Source organism: Somniosus microcephalus, chromosome 1 (assembly GCF_052327205.1).
Source record: "Somniosus microcephalus isolate GS21.2 chromosome 1, FLI_Smic_1.0, whole genome shotgun sequence".
NCBI classification, from domain to species: Eukaryota; Metazoa; Chordata; class Chondrichthyes; order Squaliformes; family Somniosidae; genus Somniosus; species Somniosus microcephalus.
Genome location: NC_140987.1, coordinates 249,356,487 through 249,376,056, shown reverse-complemented (window position 1 = coordinate 249,376,056; position 19,570 = coordinate 249,356,487). Strand labels below are relative to the sequence as shown.

General features: G+C 46.7%; 1 protein-coding gene across 1 annotated transcript in view; it reads right to left on the bottom strand.

Annotated features, from left to right (window-relative positions):
- Window positions 1-281: 281 nt before the first annotated feature.
- LOC147124701 (MOB kinase activator 3B) overlaps window positions 282-19,570 on the bottom strand; it is a 257,517-nt gene continuing 238,228 nt past the window's right edge. Inside the window, exon 4 of the mRNA XM_085991746.1 lies at window positions 282-422. Coding sequence (XP_085847872.1) covers window positions 399-422 — 24 coding nt within the window. The 3' untranslated portion in view covers window positions 282-398. The remainder of the gene's footprint in view (window positions 423-19,570) is intronic.

Genomic DNA, 19,570 nt, shown 5'->3' with positions numbered 1-19,570 from the left:
ACCAGCTCCAAAAAGTCCTCCCCCCCACCTCCCCCACACCCCCTCACCCCCTCACCTTTCTCATTCTACTAATATACTTCTTCGCCCCTCATTTCTCAGTCCCGGCCCAGATAATTGACTGCCTGTTCACTCCGCGAAGCAGGCCCACCGACCTACTGTGTAAATCCAGCCTTCTCTACGTTAGTTGTAAATAACTGATATTTGTGTTTATATATCACCGCTAACAATTGTAGCTTTTATTTAACTGGAGTTTCAACTCCACAAGAAAGTGTTTGGTAAAATCTTTTATTGTTTGTAAACACACACTACATTGATGTAAACCACACATTGCAACACTTGGACCAATCAGTGTCATCAGGGACTGTGTAGAACTTCTTTTCCAAACAAAATGAAGGTCGTCACTTTCCCATGAAAATGGCTTCCTTTAAAAATGAAACAAAATGATGACAGTTCAAGGTGCTTGACTCAGATCTGTTACATCATCCAACAGTCATTCCATTGTTACTTCCTCTCTCCACCCCCTTTTTTTCTCTGATTCTCTTATTGTCTGATTCCTTAAAATCCTTGCCTTTAGGTTTAAGAGCAAGGATTTCAAGGAACCATTGCTGATTCCAAGAGTGTGCTAAGCTGAAAGTCAGTAGCAGTGAGTGCACAGTTGACAATCAGGTAACTCTAGCGCTTTGCTCAATATTTAACTCTCTAAACTACTGACACGCCAGATATCCTGCTCAGTTAGTGATGCATTCATCAGTCTTTGGTGAGGCTGAGTACTGTTAGTGGGCAGGGGCGAAGACAGAGAAGAGTAACATAGTTGTCAAGTTGTGCTGCAAGTCCAGCTCCTTTCATAGGAACAGGAGGAGGCCATTCAGCCCCTTGAGCCTGTTCTGCCCATTCAATGAGATCATGGCTAATCTGCGACCTAACTTCATATACCCGCCTTTGGTCCATATCCCTTAATACCTATGCTAACAAAAGCTATCAATCTCAGATTTAAAATTAACAACTGACCCAGGATCAATTGCCATTTGCGGAAGAGAGTTCCAAACTCCTACCACCCTTTGTGTGTAGAAGTGTTTCCTAATTTCACTCCTGAAAGGTCTGGCTCTAATTTTTAGACTATGCCCCCAGTCCTAGAAACCCCAAACAGCGGAAATAGTTTCTCTCTACCTATGCTATCTGTTCCCCTTAATATTGGGAAAACTTCGATCAGATCACCCCTTAACCTTCGAAATTCTAGGGAATGCAACCCTAATTTGTATAATCTCTCCTCGTAACTTAACCCTTGAAGTCCGGGTATCATTCTGGTAAACCTACGCTGCACTCCCTCCAAGGCCAATATATCTTTCCTACGGTGTGGTGCCCAGAACAGCTCTCAGTACTCCAGGTGTGGTCTAACCAGGGCTTTGTACAGCTGCAGCATAACTTCTACCGCCTTGTATTCTAGCCCTCTAGATATAAAGTCCAGCATTCCATTAGCCTTTTTGATTAAAATGTCATGAACAGGTACAGAAAATAATGATCTATGTACCTGGACCCCCAAGTCTCTTTAGACCTCCACTGTTTTTAGCTTTTCACCATTTAGAAAGTACCCTGTTCTATCCTTTTTAGGTCCAAAATGGATGACCTCACATTTTCTTACATTGAAATCTATTTGCCACAGTTTTGCCCATTCATTTAATCTATCAATAGCCCTTTGTAATTTTATGCTTTCATCTACACTGCTGCCTATCTTTGTGTCATCAGCAAATTTGGATAAATGACTTTCTATGCCATCATCTAAGTCGTTAATAAATACTGTGAATAGTTGAGAGCCCAACACAGATCCCTGTGGGACACCACTAGTCACATCCTGACAATTTGAGTACCTGCCCATTATCCCTACCGCCCGTCTCCTGCAGCTCAGCCAATTTCCTAATCAGGTCAATAATTTGCCCTCAATTCTGTGGGCTTCTACCTTAGTTAACAGTCTCTTATGTGGGACTTTATCAAATGCCTTTTCAGCCAATTAGAGAGAGACATTGGACATGGTTGGGAGTTGTAGAGCAGTCTGGGGTGTGCATGGCCCTAGTTGGAACTTCCAATTAGCTGGATTAGCTGGAACCCCAGATGGTTCCTTAATAAGGAGTTAAAGGAGGGAACTAAGGATTCTTCTGGTTCCTCGGTATATAATTGCCAGGATACCGAAATCCAGCTTTCTCACAATCCTCAAAAGTGGTTATGCCATAGGTTATGAAACAATAGCTTGAAGCAGGCCATTAGACTACAACTTCTAGCCTGAGTCCTGAATTCACAAATAGCTGGTATATTGACTAAATAGACCCCAAAGAATTAACTAAATAAACAATGCAGTGAGTGCTGTGTCAGACCATGGGCAAGGGAATGGGCAATGGATGGAAAAAGGTGGGACCCTTTGAAATGACGAGTCACATCTGCCCACACAATGCCAGACAATAAGATTGTGTGCTGAGTGTTGTGAAATCATTACCACGGTTATTGTGGGCTTTAATTAAACGCTCTAGGATTCCCTGTTAGCCTACTCCAAGAAACATCCACTGAAGCAATCAAGCCTTTCAATTTTTGAATGTGCTGAAGGGAGACAGATCTTGCATTTAAAAATTATTATGTTGGGGTACACCTGTCTGTTACATTAAAAAACAAAGCATGCAAATACACACACCTGTTTACTAAGAAAATGTCTCACCTCTTTTGATAGGCAAGATCTGAAGACTGTGTTGAAATAATTAATTATAAGCTATGACGCATACTACAGGCTGTGCAACATATAAAGGAGCTTCAAAGTTAAAAGATGATAAGGTAGGATTGAAGCAGGTAAAATGGTTCAAATCATTGTTATTACTGCACATTCCTCTTTATCAGGACTTCCTCTTGCACCACCTGTTTCTCCCCCCTCACCTGCCCTGGCAGGTACTCACCTTTCACTCTGGATACATAGGCACCAAGAGGTGTGAAGTCAAAGAAAAAGAGGTAGGAAGCAGAACAGAAAGGAATGTTTCTGATGTCACGGAGTACTGTACCAGCATTTTTGCATCAAAATGAAGACGACAATATTTTATTTCATAGAACACCCTGATTTAAGCATGCTATCGCTCTGTACAATTCAACTTCACAACCTTCGCATTAAATATTTAAGCAACATCCCTCCCCTGCCAATTCGACTGGCCAGGACACTGAGCAACTGAGCCCTAAAAACCAGGTGATCTCAGCCAGGGTGCTGGGAGGCTACAAATGGCCTCAACATCCTAGGGTTAGATCGGGAGAAATGAAATGAGGCAGGGAGATTAAAGTAGGCAAGTGTATGGACATCCGATGAGAACACCTTTTTAAAAGAATGGTATCTTCACAAAATTGCCAAACCTCTTTTTGTATGGTGAAACAGACAGTTAGAAGACATGGGTCTCACTTTTGTCAAAATATCACGTGCAAATGATGGGATGATACATTGTGATATGATTTACACTGATACCTCAAACATTTGCAAATAAAGGGAGAAAGGTTTGCCAAACATGTTTCCATGAGGATAATGTAATTTAAAAGCTGAAGAGGATATCTGGCAACAGAAGAGTTCATAAGAATAAAGAAAAAAACACAAACTGCTTTCATTTTAAATTTTTCTTAAATGTGGAACAACTCATGCTGTAAGAAATTTACTACATCTCCATTTTATTCCATCACGGGCTGGACCTTACTGGAGTGAGGCATCTCATGGCGAGCCCCGTTAGTTAGACTTATTTTTGCACCCGTCAGCTCAAAAAAGTTTGTGCCCTGTAACTTGCTGGAAGTACGAGCTGATAACGGCGAGGGCAAAGGGGCATCTGGGACCTCAGTGAACGACGGGACCAACAGTCTATCTCATCAACCAATGAGATTTCAAGATTGAGAAAGAAACAGAGAAAGGGCTCAGAAGGAAATAGGAGGAATTAGAGTCAAATCAGGTACAGCAAAAGAGAGCGAAAGAAAGATTGGATAAAGAAAGATAGAAAAAAAAAAGAGCAATTTACCACCTGAAGGAATAATACTCCACAATTCCCATTGTTCAATTTCTGGACCGGTAGATTGGCATGGCATTAACAATTATCACGTTGTTAAAAAGGCACTTATGCTGTTAATTACCAGACTTAACTTTCTGCGACGAGTTTAGAATCATAGAAGTTTACAGCACAGAAAGAGGCCATTCGGCCCATTGGGGGAAAAATTCGGTATCGCCCCATTTGGGGCGCCATTATCGGCCATGCGCAAAGTTTAGCACCTGCCACTAATTATCGCCTCCGACAGCAAACTTGGCTTTTATCGCCCCTGGAGGTGATTGAAGCGCTAAATCAGGCACTTCACATCTGTCTTAAGGTGCAAAGGCCAAGGAGCGAGGCGCTACCTCACAGCGCTGGCGAAGCTCATGTGATGTCAGTCAACAATGGAACACAGACACACTGGCACCGGCCAATTCTTAAAGGGGAGTTCTGACGAATGGTCATCGACCTGAAACGTTAACTCTGTTTCTCTCTTCACAGATGCTGCTTGACCTGCTGAGTTTCTCCAGCATTTTCTGTTTTTATCTTAAAGGGGAGGGTTGTTCTTGCTCTCCATCCACATCCTGCTCATTGCAGCCTTGAATCTCGGCCTGGAGAGACCTGTACATCAAATCTGCTGGGAAGAACAATGGAGAGACCCAGGGAAGGAGCTCAGAGTGCAGCCCCCACAGTCTCTTCTAAATAGATACAAGGAAGGGCAAATCAAAATGAACCTGCAAAGTGCTGCTCAGTATGCAAAACTCCTTCACACAGCGTTGAATCTCTCCAGAAGTCTCTCTCTCTCTCTCTCAGAATGCGTGGGGCACAAATGTCACCAACAAAAAAAGGTAGGAAGCGGTCGCCTTTCTGACTGCAAAATGCTCCCCTCAACCTGTCATTGCTAGCGGCAGGCAGTAAGGCAGGGGGCGTCACTCAATATCTGGTCCGGGGCGCTCCCGGGGCATTGCGGACTCGACTGACGTCACGATCTGCCAGTGCAAGAGATTGTGGCGGCAGTGTTTAGCGCGCCGCAAAATGTCTAGTTAATTTCGCGAGCGGCGCAAACATCGCCGCGTCCGGGCGCTAGTTGCTTTGTGCCCCATTAGCGCCCTCTTAAGGCGCTAACGGGAGGTGCAAACAACTGAATTTTTCCCCCCTAGTGTCTTGTGCCAGCCGAAAAAGTGCTATGGAGCCTAATCCCACTTTCCAGTTTTTGGTCTGTAACCCTGTAGGTTACGGCACTTCAAGCGCATATCCAACTACTTTTTAAATGTGATGAGGGTTTCTGCCTCTACCACCCTTTCAGGTAATGAGTTCCAGACCCCCACCACCCTCTGGGTGAAAAAGTTTCTTCTCAACTCCCACCAAATCCTTCTACCAATTAATTTAAATCTATGCCCCCTGGTTATTGACCTCTTCTTAATGGGGAATGAATGCGCAAATCCAGCAAGTTCTTAAAAATAATGGGGACGCTAAGGGCAAGATACTGTTTGTACGAAGCAAACAGCGGAGCGGCGTAAATCGACCAGCAAGTTCTGGAGATTCGCAACTCACAGCATATCTCTTCATCCCCTGAACTCGCTGGCCGATTTGCACATTAACAACAGTGTGCGTCGTTAACATGTCATTATTCTTACAGTATCTTTCGGTTGTATTTTGAGTTCATTTTTCTCATCTTTAAGAATGGAGTGCTTGGAATGGTAATGTTGGAAAGAATTGAGTTTGGATACAGACAGTACAGATCATTATGCCAATGAAAAAGGCACAGGCAATTCCCCTTAAAGATTTACTTTAACAGTCTTTGGAATAGATAACTGGGGTTCAATTTTAACTCAGCCATCAGGCAGGCTTTGAGGTGTGTGGGGGGTTAAAATCGCAAAACCTGGGTGTCGGGACACCCCCCGCCTGGTTCCCAACACCTAGCCATTTTAACCCAGGCGTGTCTGATGGTCCCGAATCAGTCCCGCCTCCAACAGGCAGGACTGGTCTTTAGGGCCCTTAAACAGCACTCATTGGCCTTTATAATCCCATTTTAACAGGCCCTTGCCTGTTTAACCCTTTTCCCACGTAAAACACGCCTGGTGGGGATCACGCATGTGAAACCTGGCATGAACACTATTGGCTTGCTGACTATCAGCTGCAGGTCAACCATTAAAGAGGAGATTTGATCAGTCAACATTTGCAGGTGGCAGGGCTTTGTTGTCTCAGGCCTGGGGCAACTTTTACCAGGCTTAACCATACCTGTGGAAGGTTGGAGCCTCACACACTTCTCCAGTGTGACCTCCTGCGAAACCCCTCTCGCCTCCCTCACTCAGCGCTTCCTCAACTGAGGCATCTACCAGAAGCATGGGAGGCCTTTTTTTCCTTCCCTTCTTGGCATTAGAGGACCTCCAGCCCCATTCGCGAAATGACACACGCCACAACTGCAGCAGTTGCCATCAGAATTTTTATGCAAAACAAACAACTGATAGCATTTTTACAAAATACACAACATTTCACCCAAGTGACTACCCTTGTGACTATTTGTGCATCATTTTCCTCTTACGCGTGCTCCTACGTAGTGGTTCCCCTGTGGCTTCAGCAGATGTGGAGGCCCCTTGCTCACTTTCCTGCTGCTCCTGTCTCGACACCTTTGGCGGGCGTCCTCTGGGGTGGCAAGCCTGTGAGGGCTCGTCAGCAGTCTGCTGCTCCTGGGGCTGTGCAGGAGTTGAGACGTCTATCTCAGTTGGGTGTGGACTCCGGCAGGGCTCTGACCGAGGACTCTGCTGTGGCATGGAAGTGTGAGCACTTGGAGAGGAGCCCCCACTTCCTTGAGGTCTGCCACCAACCTCCCTCTTATGGGTCAGGTCCCCCTCAGTGCCTGCAAGTGGCTTGAGAGCACCTTGCTGCACATCAGGGGGGCCATGGGGACCCGTATCTGTAATGGCAGTCCTACTCAAGGACTTCCATGAAGGTCTGGTTTCTCTGTTCAATAGATGCCCATCGCTCCTCAAGAGATGTCATTCTATTCTGAACACTAGCCATGTTTTCCATACCCTGGTGACTAACCTCCTCCATGGCCGTAGCCCTCCTCTCCTCTACTGTAGCCCTCCTCTCCCGTAGCCATCCTCTCCTCTACGGTAGCCAGCCTTACCACGGAGGCAGCAATCATTTCCACATAGGTAGCCATCCTTTCCGTGTTGATGCGTTCATGCGCCACTGACTCCACAAAGGCTCTGCTCATGTTCGCTATGGACTCCTCCATTCGCTCCACACGTGCAGCAACCCTGGAGACAAAACCTGCCAGAGACTCCTGCGTCTGTGCATGGAGTTCCATCACCTCTGAACTTACGGATGGACCCAGAGGCAGAGGGTCGACATGCAGCTGAGCCGAGCTGGCAGAGTCCTGCGCCCTCCGACGAGGACTCTCCACTGCTGTCCCTGTCTCCGCAATCTGCTGATGCTCATTTGTGAGCTGTGATACACCAGGTGACAACTCTACTCTATGTCCCGAAGGTCCCACCGAGGTGTGAGTGTCTGCGCTGGTGCTGGATGCGCTTATTTCTGCTGACGCTGCGCCCTCAGAGGTTGCAGATTCCTCTGAGGAGTCTGGCTTCTCAGGCTCTTCCTCCTGCACAGTGGGGATGGGGGCTCTTGATGGTCCTGTGGGGGAGTAAAGGAAAAAGTTAGAGATGTGATGCCAAGGTTACATGCACATTGCATTTTGCAGATGATCATAAGTCCATATGATGTAGCTTCAGGATCATTATCAGCGACTCATGCAATGCCAATGAGAGAGATGGAAACTATTCTGTCACCAGCTTGCGGGGATGCACCTGTCTGTCCTTCCCCAACTTCCGCATCTCTGTCAGCCCCAACAATCTCCAGGACGGCTTCCTCCCAGGGGGTGAGCTGGGCTAATGAGGGTGGCCCTCCTCCTGTCCTGGCTCGCGTTCTCCTGTTGTGAGCTCTCTTTTCCTGCAATGAGGGAGACAAGTGGAGGTTGAATGAGAATGAAGGAGTGAGTGCAGAGATTGCATAGCATAGATACTTAGAAGGAGACAAAGATGGAGTGAGGTTGCAAGACCAAGGGCCCTCCCTGTGTGTAGTCAGTTGTGTTCCAAGCATCAGGGTGAGAGGGAATGTGAGGGCTGCATGGTGGAATAGTTATGTGAATATGAGCATAGAGAGGGAATGGGTAAGGGTGCATGGATGTGAGTGTCAAGTGGGATGTGGAGGAAGAGATTGCTAAAGCTGAGTGCTGGTGAGGAAAGGCAATGGGGGTCAGATTGAGGGTGATGGAAACTTCATACAGTACTTACTTTTTCAGTGCGATGAAGGTCATGGAATATTTTCCTGCACTGCATCCAGGTGTGCCGTGTGAGACCCAAGGAGTTGACTTCACCAGCCACCTGTAGCCACATAGCCTTGGTCTGACTGGGAGGCCTCTTTCTCCCTGAAGAAGGGAACAGGACCTCCCTGTGGGCCCTAGCACCATCCAGCAATTCCTGGAGTGAAGCCTCATCAAATGTTGGGAGAGCTAATGCCCTCCCGCTGGCTGTTGCTCCTGCAGGCTCCTGTGCCATCTCAATGGTAAAGTTTGGAAGCCTGCAGAAGAAGCAAGGCTTGCTGTGGACCTTAAAAGCAGCAGCAATGATGATATCATATTCTGCGATTTTCTGACTGGAAATACTCAAGTGCAAAGGGTTCCCACATGTTGGAAATCAATTGGCTAATTGAGTTAAAATTGCATCAATCTCACAGACCCATTTAGATTTGTGTGGGAAACACTAAATTCGGGGAACCCGACAATTCCCCGCACCCGAGTTAAAATCGACCCCCTGGAGTCTTGAAGCAGTGCCATATATGAAAAATTATTTCTGACGTAGATGGCCGAGAGGATTGGTGTACCAGTGTATCGCACAAGGGAGAGGTAACACACAAGTTCACATGCAAGTTCCCACACAGAGTGAGTGTTTGAGTGGCAGCTGGATCCAGCAATGGAAAGAAATGAGAACAGAGAAGTCAATTCTGCAGGAGGGGAAAAATTATGGAGACAAGTCAGGCTCATCTGTATGTCCTCCAACCTCTAGCTCAAGAGTAGCATTGCCACAGGACTGGGGGTAGGTCACCTATACACCGATACTCACTGGCAGAAAGGTGAACCAACATGACAGAGGGAGACCCAAATGCATGGTAACAGAGAGACGATTGATTTCCTGTATTTAGTGTCACATTTTATTACTGTACTCATATTAGCTATTGATTAGATTTTTTTGCCAAATTTCAGAGCTCAACCGTCACTAGGGTGGTCAGTGAAGAGACTTAAAAAACCTGCAAGGGGACATAGACAGGCTAAGTAAGTGGGCAGAGATTTGGCAGATGGAATACAATACTGGAAAGTGTGAGGTTATGCACTTTGGCAGGAAAAATCGTAGAGCAAGTTATTATCTTAATGGCAAGAAACTGGAAAGTACTGAAGTACAAAGGGATCTGGGGGTCCTGGTGCACGAAACTCAAAAGGTTAGTATGCAGGTGCAGCAAGTGATTAAGAAGGCCAATGGAATGTTGGCTTTCATTGCTAGGGGGATAGAATATAAAAATAGGGAGGTATTGCTTCAGTTGTACAAGGTATTGCTGAGACCGCACCTGGAATACTGCATACAGTTTTGGTGTCCATACTTAAGAAAGGACATACTTGCTCTCGAGTCAGTACAAAGAAGGTTCACTCGGTTAATCCCGGGGATGAGGGGATGGACATATGAGGAGAGGTTGAGTAGATTGGGACTCTACTCATTGGAGTTCAGAAGAATGAGAGGCGATCTTATTGAAACATATAAGATTGTGAAGGGGTTGGATCGGGTGGATGCAGGTAGGATGTTCCCGATGATGGGTGAAACTAGAACTAGGGGGCATAGTCTTAGAATAAGGGGCTGCTCTTTCAAAACTGAGATGAGGAGGAACTACTTCACTCAGAGGGTGGTAGGTCCATGGAATATGCTGCCCCAAAAAGCTGTCGAAGCTACATCATTACATAAATTTAAAACAGAAATAGACAGTTTCCTAGAAGAAAAGGGAATTAAGGGTTACGGGGAGCGGGCAGGAATTTGGACATGAGTCTAGGTTCGGATCGGTCATGGCCCTGTGGGTAGCGGAGCGGGCCCAGGGGCCGTGTAGCCTGATCCTGCTCCTGTTTCGTGTGTCTAATTCTTTTAGATTCAGGAGATAGTCCTGTCATAGTGGATTGGCGGTTAGGATCAGATCAGCCATGATCTTATTGAATGGCGGAGCAGGCTCGAGGGGCCAATTGGCCTACTCCTGCTCCTAGTTCTTATGTTCTTATGTAATTTGTGTTTGCGTCATTTCTTGTGTTTCTTTTCTTCCACCGTCACCCAGTTGCATTTACTTTTCCCACGCAAAATGAATTATAATGTGCAAACACTGAAAATAACCCCACAGCTTTCACCTTCATTTTTGCTGATTAAATAGCCTGTAATCAGAGGATAAAGCAGTGAAGTGGCACTGACAACTAAAGGCGGTAATTTAATCATTTATACTAATGAATCCCCTGTAGTGCTGCTCACAGATAATCACTGGTCTGCGGTATGATTGTGATGTTTACCACGCTCATCTATAATGTACCTTTAACGCTACTGCTGTAAATAGGCAAATCCAGGTCACTAACTATTTCTAAACTGCGGAGGTCAGTCGAAGCACGGCTTGTAAAGCTCAGGCTGTAGGTTAATGGCTGGCTTACTTTTACAGATTGTTTTGCCTCTGCAACAAACTGTGGCATTTTAGATCCACTTACTCCTGGTTTAACCACGGTGGGTTTTGCGGCGTTCGAGTAACCCACTCTGGAGAGGCAGGGCCGTGGTTATAATATGTTAATGAGGCTCCGTTCAGATTTTGGGAGCCATTTGAATTTAATGGCTGCTGGCCAGGTTTCCCGGGGTCTGGGAAACCCGGCAGCTGAGGGGAGGCGGGAGCTGCTGAATCCAGCAGTTTAGTGCTTTTTAGCGTGGTTTTTAGTAAGTAACTTGAGTTGCAGTTCCTAAAGCGGCACTGGGAAGTGGGACAGCAGTGGAGGTATGGGTCACAGTGCAAAGCAGCTCAGGAACAGCTCTATTTCTCAGCATGCCTCTTTGCATTGTGCGAACATTAGCCTGCGCACGTGTGAATTCTGAGTTTGCTGGTGCTGGTTCAATCCCTCCATCCTCCATCTTCTGCTGGAACCATTTTGTCTACTTCTTCTCCAGGCTTCTTCAGCGCATGCAGTCATCAGCTGCATCAGCAGGATCTTTCATGGTGCCATCATCTCTCTGGGCAGCTTTCTCCCCAAGCCATAGTCATTCTGCCACCCCACTCCCTGCAGAGCTAAATGAGAGGGGGATAAGAAAATAAGAAAATAGGAAAGAGAGAAAGCAGGGGAGAAGAGAGAGATATAGTAAAGGAAAGAAACAGGAAGCTGATGAGAGGAGTTACATGGGGAGATTAGAGAAGCTGGGATTGCTCTCCTTAGAGCAGAGAAGGTTAAGGGGAGATTTAATAGAGGTGTTCAAAATCATGAAGGGTTTCGATAGAGTAGATAGGGAGAAACAGTTTCGAGTGGCAGGAGGGTTAGTAACCAGCAGACACAGATTTAAGGTAATTGGCAAAAGAGCCAGAGGGGAGATGAGGAGAATTTACTTTTTATGCAGCGAGTTGTTATGATCGGAAATGCACTGCCTGAAAGGGCAGTGGCGGCAGATTCAATAGTAACTTTCAAAAAGGAATTGAATAAATACTTGAAGGCGAAAATTTGCAGGGCTATGGGGAAAGAGGAGGGGAGTGGAACTAATTGGATAGCTCTTTCAAAGAGCCGGCACAGGCACGATGGGCCAAATGGCCTCCTTCTGTGCTGTATGATTCTGTGGCTGGTATTTTTACCTTGGAGTCAGGTCGGGTGCTTGCGGGCCGCATAGCGGGACGGGAATGCAATGTTTTGCTCAGTGCGTTCTACAGTGCGACTTTAACTTAATGGCCCCACTTAAAGCAGTCATGAGCGTTTCCCGGCCCAATTAAATGGAGCGGGTCTGATGATGTCATCGCTGACTCATTTCCAGCGCTGATATTTAATGCCGCCTTGTACACAACTCATTTGAAGGTTGCTAAAAGAGTGTGCAAGGTCAAGTACAAACATTTGAGTACTGCCCCAAATGTTAAAAGGTGGCTATACAAAGGCAAAGGGCTGTGTTGTATCCGTGTGTTAATGGAGACACGGAATGCAGGAGTTGGTTTCACAGGTGTTTACTGAACAAAGTCTGGAGGTGAACTAACAGATACAAGACACTATACAGGCTTATATAGCCCGAGTGGCCATTACCGGCATTACAGTACACAGGGGCTCTTAAAGGCACATACACCACAATTCCTCCCCTTCTAGACAACCAGTACATAACATTTTAACTAATCATTAGTTAACATATTACAAGAACAATAATCTACACATTTGCTGCAGTTAATCAATTATAAGTCAGTCTCCCTGGAGGCTTCCTGACTCGGTCCGGATAACGCCTCGGTGGTGTAGTAGTTTTTGGTGGTGTAGTAGGTTCTTTTGGCAAGGTCGATTCGGCTTGAATGCCAGTGTCGGGTTCATCTGGTTCCAGTATCACCGGATCGGAGGTAGATACTATGGGTATCTCTGCTTCATCATTAGGTGTATAGAGTTGTGGTGTAGGTTGTCCCTTTTCGGATGACTCTATGATCTGGTCAGCATGGCGCCTTATTATGCTTTCTCCAATGTCCACGGTATACATCAGCGGTCCTAGTCGTGTGCAAATAGTTCCAGGCTGCCATTTCTCGGTACGGTAGTCCCGGGCCAAAACTTGTTGACCTATCTGGAAGGTTCTAGTTGGCCTTTCATTCATGCCTTGAAATTGCCGGTTCTCCACGTCCCTTCTGATGTTTGGCTTGATCAAATCCAACCGGCATCTTAGGCTTCTATTGAAGAACATCATGGCGGGAGTTTGGTTTGTAACCACATGTGTTGCATTCCTGTATGCAAACAAGAAGTTATCTACCTTATGCTGAAGTTTTATGTCTTCATTACCCATGGTCTTTATGGCCTTCTTGAAGGTCTGGACAAACCTTTCAGCCAATCCATTGGTGGCGGGATGGTATGGGGCGGACGTGTAGTGCTTAACCCCATTGTTTTTTAAGAACTTCCTGAATTCTTCTGACACAAATTGTGGTCCATTATCAGAACAGATCTGTTCAGGCAGCCCATTCCTGGCGAATATGGTCCTTAATACTGTGATGGTTTTTTCCGTGGTGGTGGAGGACATCTTTATTACCTCCGGCCACTTGGAGTGTGCATCAACCGCGATTAAGAACATTGAGTCCATAAATGGACCAGCAAAGTCGATGTGTACCCTTTGCCATGGAGATGAGGGCCACTCCCATGGATGTAGAGGGGCTTGTGGTGGGGCGTTTTGGACCTTCTGGCATCCTAGACAGCTCTTGGTCATTTCTTCGATGTCTCCATCGATACCTGGCCACCACACAAACGCTCTGGCTAGGTTCTTCATTTTCACTCCACCCAGATGCCCCTCGTGAAGCTCCTTTAGCACTTTATCCTGGAGTTTGGGTGGAATCACCAATCTGGATCCACACATCAAGGTTCTCGGCACACTGACAGCTGTTCTCTTCTTTGCGAGAATGCTGGCAACAGTGGTTCACCTTGTGCTGGCCATCCCTTCACCGTTAAATCGTAGACTCGTGAGAGAGTCGGGTCATTTCTCGTTTCCTTTTCAATGGCAGAATTTGTTACTGGTAGACATTCCACTATGGTTGAGTGGAACATCTCCACTGGGTCCACTGTAGGTGCCTCTTCTACCGTTGGCAACGGTAGGCGCGATAAACCGTCAGCATTCCCATGCTGTTTTGATCCTTTGTATTCTATGTCATATTGGTGTGCCCCTAGGAAAAGGGACCACCTCTGTAGCGTTTGCGCTGTCATAATGGGAACACCCTTTTTAGGGTTGAATATGGAGACGAGGGTTTGATGGTCAGTCAACAAGGTACATTTTTGGCCGTGTAGGTAATGGTTGAATTTCTTCACTCCCCATACCAGGCTGAGTGCTTCCCTGTCGATCTGGGCATAGTTACGCTCAGCTGAGTTCAATGAGCGTGACGCAAAAGCTATCGGCCGCTCCGAGCCATCAGGAAATCTATGCGATAATACCGCTCCTACGCCGTAAGGGGATGCATCGCACGCCAGTCTGATTGGCAGTGATGGGTTGTAATGAGCCAAAACTTCCTTGGACGTGATCAAGCCTTTGCATTTATGGAAGGCACGTTTACAGTCTTCGCTCCATTTCCAAATTACTCCCGTTTGTAGCAGTTCGTTAAGAGGGTGCAGAAGAGTTGACAAGTTCGGTAAAAATTTATGATAGTAATTTATCAATCCCAGGAACGATCTTAATTGTGAGACATTTTCAGGTGCTGGGGCTTTTATGACCGCTTCAATTTTTTCAGGTGACTTATGCAACCCTTCCTCGTTAATTATGTGGCCACAATATGATATTTGTTTCTGGAAAAATTCGCACTTGGGGCGATTTCCTCGTAGGCCCCGTTCTCTCAGCCTAGTGAGCACCTGCTCCAAATTGGCAAGGTGCTTGTTGTCGTTTTCTCCTGTTACAAGGATGTCGTCTAGGTAGCATTGAGTCCCCGGAATCCCTTGGAGGACTTGCTCCATAGCTCTTTGCCAGATAGCTGGAGCTGATGCTACTCCGAAAACCAGTTGATTGTACTGGTATAGGCCTTTGTGTGTATTTATCGTGAGATACTTTTAAGAGGCCTCTTCAACCTCCATCTGTAGATATGCCTCAGCCAAGTCAATTTTGGTGAAACGTTTTCCTCCGGATAGTGAGGCGAAAATATCTTCTATCCTCGGAAGAGGATACTGTACCGTGTGAAGGACCGGGTTTACAGTCACCTTGAAGTCCCTACAGATGCGAATTTTTCTCTGTTCTTCAGATTTATCATTATTCAACGTTTTCTTCATGACCGGGACGATGGGTGTTGCCCACTCGCTCCAATCTATCTTGGATAATACGCCTGCCTTTTCCAAATTCTCCAGCTCTGCCTCGACTGCTGGACGAATTGCGTATGGCACCGGCCTTGCCTTAAAAAACTTGGGAATTGCCGCATCTTCCACTTTTATTGAGGCGGTGATGCCTTTCAAGGTTCCTAGTTCCTGTTGAAACATTTCCTTGGCGTTGGCCAAGATGTCTTTTAATCGTTCAGGTATGACGTCATCATCATTTTTTTTCTTACTGGTCACCGTCAGTGCCTGAATGGAGTGCCAGTCTAAACGTATCTTCCTGATCCATTCACGTCCCAACAGCGGTGGACCACCATCTTGCAGAACGTATAAATACAACTTCTGTATTTCCTTGCCGTTGTATACAACAGGCACCTTTATTTTCCCTTTGGGGTATACTTTCTGCCCCGTATATGTTTTCAAGATAATGGATGTGTCTTTCAAAGGTATATGCGGAAATAGCCGCTCGTAATCCCGTCGACTTATGACGGTCAGAGCTGATCCTGTATCTAGCTCCATTTTAACTGGGAGGATAACTCCGCTATCGTGAGGGTAACCCAAATGGTCTGGTAATCTTCTTTGGCAATTACATTATGTAATTTGAGACTGCTTAGTCTCTTGTTTCCGAAGTCGCTATCGCTCTTCTGGTCTTCGGAGCTACTGTCCGTCATCATTTGTACTTTTCTGTACTTTTCCTTATTGATTTTTTTCCTGTCCGTGGATTTTTTGTGTCCAGATCGGCATACACGTGCAATGTGTCCAATCTTTCCGCATTGCCTGCATGCTTTGTCCTTGAACCAGCAGTCCCACTGATCATGGGTGGATCTGCCGCAGCGATAACATCTCTCGAAACCCTTTGTCATTTCATGGGTGCCGAAGTCCTGTGGCTTTTGCTGTATCTCTGCAGCTGCTCTTGCGGCTGCTTCGTATGATACAGCCATACTGAAAGCCTTGTCCAGTGTCAAATCTTTCTCAGAAAGTAGCCTTTTCTGTGTTCCTTCACTTAGGAGACCGTAGACGAATTTGTCTCGAAGAGAATCTGCCAGTCCTGCCCCGAATTGGCAGTGCTGTGACAGCTTCCTTAATTCGGTGAGGTAATCAGCGTTACTTTCATTCTTGTGCTGATTCCTCTTGAAGAATTTGAATCGTTCCGCTATCAGCAGCGGTGTTGGGTTTAAGTGCTCCTGTAGGGTATCAACAATCTCCTTAAAATTCTTGTCCTTTGGTTTGGCTGGAGTGATTAAGTTTCGTAACAGCCCGTATGTCCTTGCGCCCATTAGATTTAGAAGTACTGATGCCTTTTTATCATCGTCTATTTCATTTGCTGTGCAATATACCTCCACTCTTTCCACATATGTGGTCCAATCCTCTATATCGCTATCGAAAGCATTAATATTGCCAGCCTTAGGCATCCTGAAAAAAAATGGCGCCTCCCGCGCTTTCCTTTCTTCCCTGCAGAAAAAAATGGCGCTTCCCGCGCTTTCCTGCCGCCGCTGCTGCTGACAACGCTGTTCTCCGCGGTTTTTATTTACATAGGTTTTTTTTTTCAATAGGTGGAGACTCGTTCCCGCCGGACTCTCTGGGACTTTTCCCTCCCTCTGCTTGGTCCAAACGCCGACCTGCTTTGCAGCGCCGGCCGTCTCCCGAGTGCTCCCCCCCCTCTGTCTCTGTTTGCCTCCGCCTTCGCTGCTCGGCCCCGCTGCAGAGCCAGCCGATGGAGCCCCAGCCCGCCCAGGAAGGACCACTGCAGTACCTGCCACCAGCTCGGCCAGCTGGTGAAACCACAGTCTTTCCCTTTTCTCTTCCTCTGCTTTTCTTCGACTTTCGTCTGAGGAATCGATCTCCTTGAGGTGCTGTCGAATTGCAGGTAAGTCCGTTTCCAATTCGTCGCCACTGTTGTATCCGTGTGTTAATGGAGACATGGAATGCAGGAGTTGGTTTCACAGGTGTTTACTGAACAAAGTCTGGAGGTGAACTACCAGATACAAGACACTATACAGGCTTATATAGCCCGAGTGGCCATTACCGGCATTACAGTACACAGGGGCTCTTAAAGGCACATACACCACAGGCTGCACCCAGATTCAGTGATGCATCCCTGCATATTCTGATGGAGGCTGTGAGAGCACGCAGGGAGGTCCTGTTCCCTGCAGATAAGCGCAAGAGACCACCCAAAGACACCAAAAGGGCCTGGGTTAGAGATAGCAGAGGAGGTCAGCAGCAGGGATGTGGTCAGGAGGACCTGGATCCAATGCAAGAAAAGATTCAATGATCCCATGAGGTCAGGAAAGGTGAGTGCAATGCCACAAACATCTTCATCCTGAAGTGCCTGTCACCACATCCCCATCACTCTGCCTTCCCAAGCCTACTCCTGCAAATCATTCCTCTCACCAACATATCTTCCAATAGCCAAGTAATCAGGTGTATTGTGGGAGTATTTGTGTTTTTACAAGCTCTCAATTAATGTCCTCACACAATGGCCACTGAGATTCCGCCTCCTCCTCACAGGCGAGGTTCTCGAGGTGAATGGATCCCGTGCTCCTTGAGTTAAAGCCAAAAGCTGGTGTTAAAAATCCTCTTAAGGGTCTCTCAACAAGCAGATAATTACTTGAATTAGGTCGCCTGCCTCTGCCGATCGGGTTCATGGCGCGCTGGAAAACGTGCCCGAGTTAAACACGGAAGTCGGCAGGTTCCCGACTGTTGTGTCCGTATATAATAAGACACAGACTGCAGGAGAACGGTACAACAGGTGTTTACTCAACGTGGCTCACACTGGAACTGATCTGTACAGATCAGTACTCAGTGCTATATACAGGTGTGGTCACTGCCGGTACTGCAGTATACATGAGCTGTAAAAGATAGTTCCCCCCTTAAAGGTATATTACAATTCCTCCCCTTTTAGATTAACAGTACCATAACACTCATTTAACAATTAAATATCAAACTAATTACAATTAACACTTTTAACATGCAACATTAGCTGAAAATAGTCTATTTATATATTCAGTCTTTGGGGAGGCTTCCTGATCCTTTCTGGATAGCGCCTTTCCCGAGTGTCTTGCTCTTGGTGCGGAGGCGATTCTGGCCCCCTGTCATCGGTTGGTTTATCAGCTTCCGATGCTACTGTTTCTGGGGTAGATGTGACCTGTACGTCGGGTTCATCACCAGGTATGTATGGGCGAGGCATGGGGTTGACTTGTTCCTGTGGCTCTAGGATCTGGTCAGCATGGCGTCTCACGATGCTCTCCCCAACGTCCACTGTGTACATTAGTGGGCCCTGCCGAGTGCATATCGTTCCTGGCTGCCATTTTTCTGTTCGGTAGTCGCGGGCCAAGACTGGTTGCTCTACATTGAAGCTCCTTGTTGGCTTCTCATGGATGTGCTGGAATTGCTTACTTTCAACATCTCTTCGTACGTTTGGTCTGAGCAAATCCAGGCGAGATCTTAACCTTCGGTTAAAGAACATCATGGCTGGGGCCTGGTTGGTGACTGCATGTGTCGCATTCCGGTAGGCGAACAGGAAATAGTCCACCTTGTGCTGCAGCGGAATGTTGTCATTGTACATAGCCTTTATTGCCTTCTTAAAGGTTTGTACGAACCTCTCAGCCAATCCATTTGTGGCTGGATGATACGGGGCGGATGTGTAATGCCTTACCCCATTCTTTTTCAAGAACCTCCGGAACTCTTCGGACACAAACTGTGGTCTGTTGTCGGAGCAAATCTGTCCTGGCAAGCCATTCCTGGCAAAAATGGTCCGTAGGACTGCAATAGTTTTCTCCGTGGTGTTGGAGGACATTTTGATCACCTCAGGCCATTTCGAGTGCGCATCCACGGCTATTAAAAACATTGAGTCCATGAATGGACCAGCAAAATCAATATGCACCCGTTGCCATGGAGATGAGGGCCACTCCCATGGGTGTAGAGGGGCCTGTGGTGGTGCATTTTGGACTTTCTGGCATCCTGAGCAACTCTTGGTCAGGTCCTCGATTTGTTTATCGGTTCCCGGCCACCACACATAAGCCCTGGCTAGGCTTTTCATTTTTACCCCTCCCAGATGACCCTCATGAAGTTCATTGAGCACTCTATCCCTTAACTTGGGTGGAGTTACCACTCGGGATCCACACATCAAGGTCCCCCGGCACACTGACAGCTGTTCTCTCCTTGTAGAGAATGCTGGCAACAGTGAGTCGCCATGTGCTGGCCATCCCTTCACCGTCAAATCATAAAACCGAGACAGTGTCGGGTCATTTCGGGTTTCCTTTTCGATACAAGCGTTAGTTACCGGTAGGTATTCAACTATAGTCAAGTGGAATATTTTGACAGGATCCACTGCTGGTGCTTCCTCCGCAGTAGGCAGTGGCAGGCATGATAGCCCATCAGCATTTCCATGCTGTTTCGTGCCCTTATATTCAATCTCATAGTGGTGCGCCCCTAGAAAAAGTGACCATCTTTGTAGTCGTTGCGCAGTCATCGCCGGAAC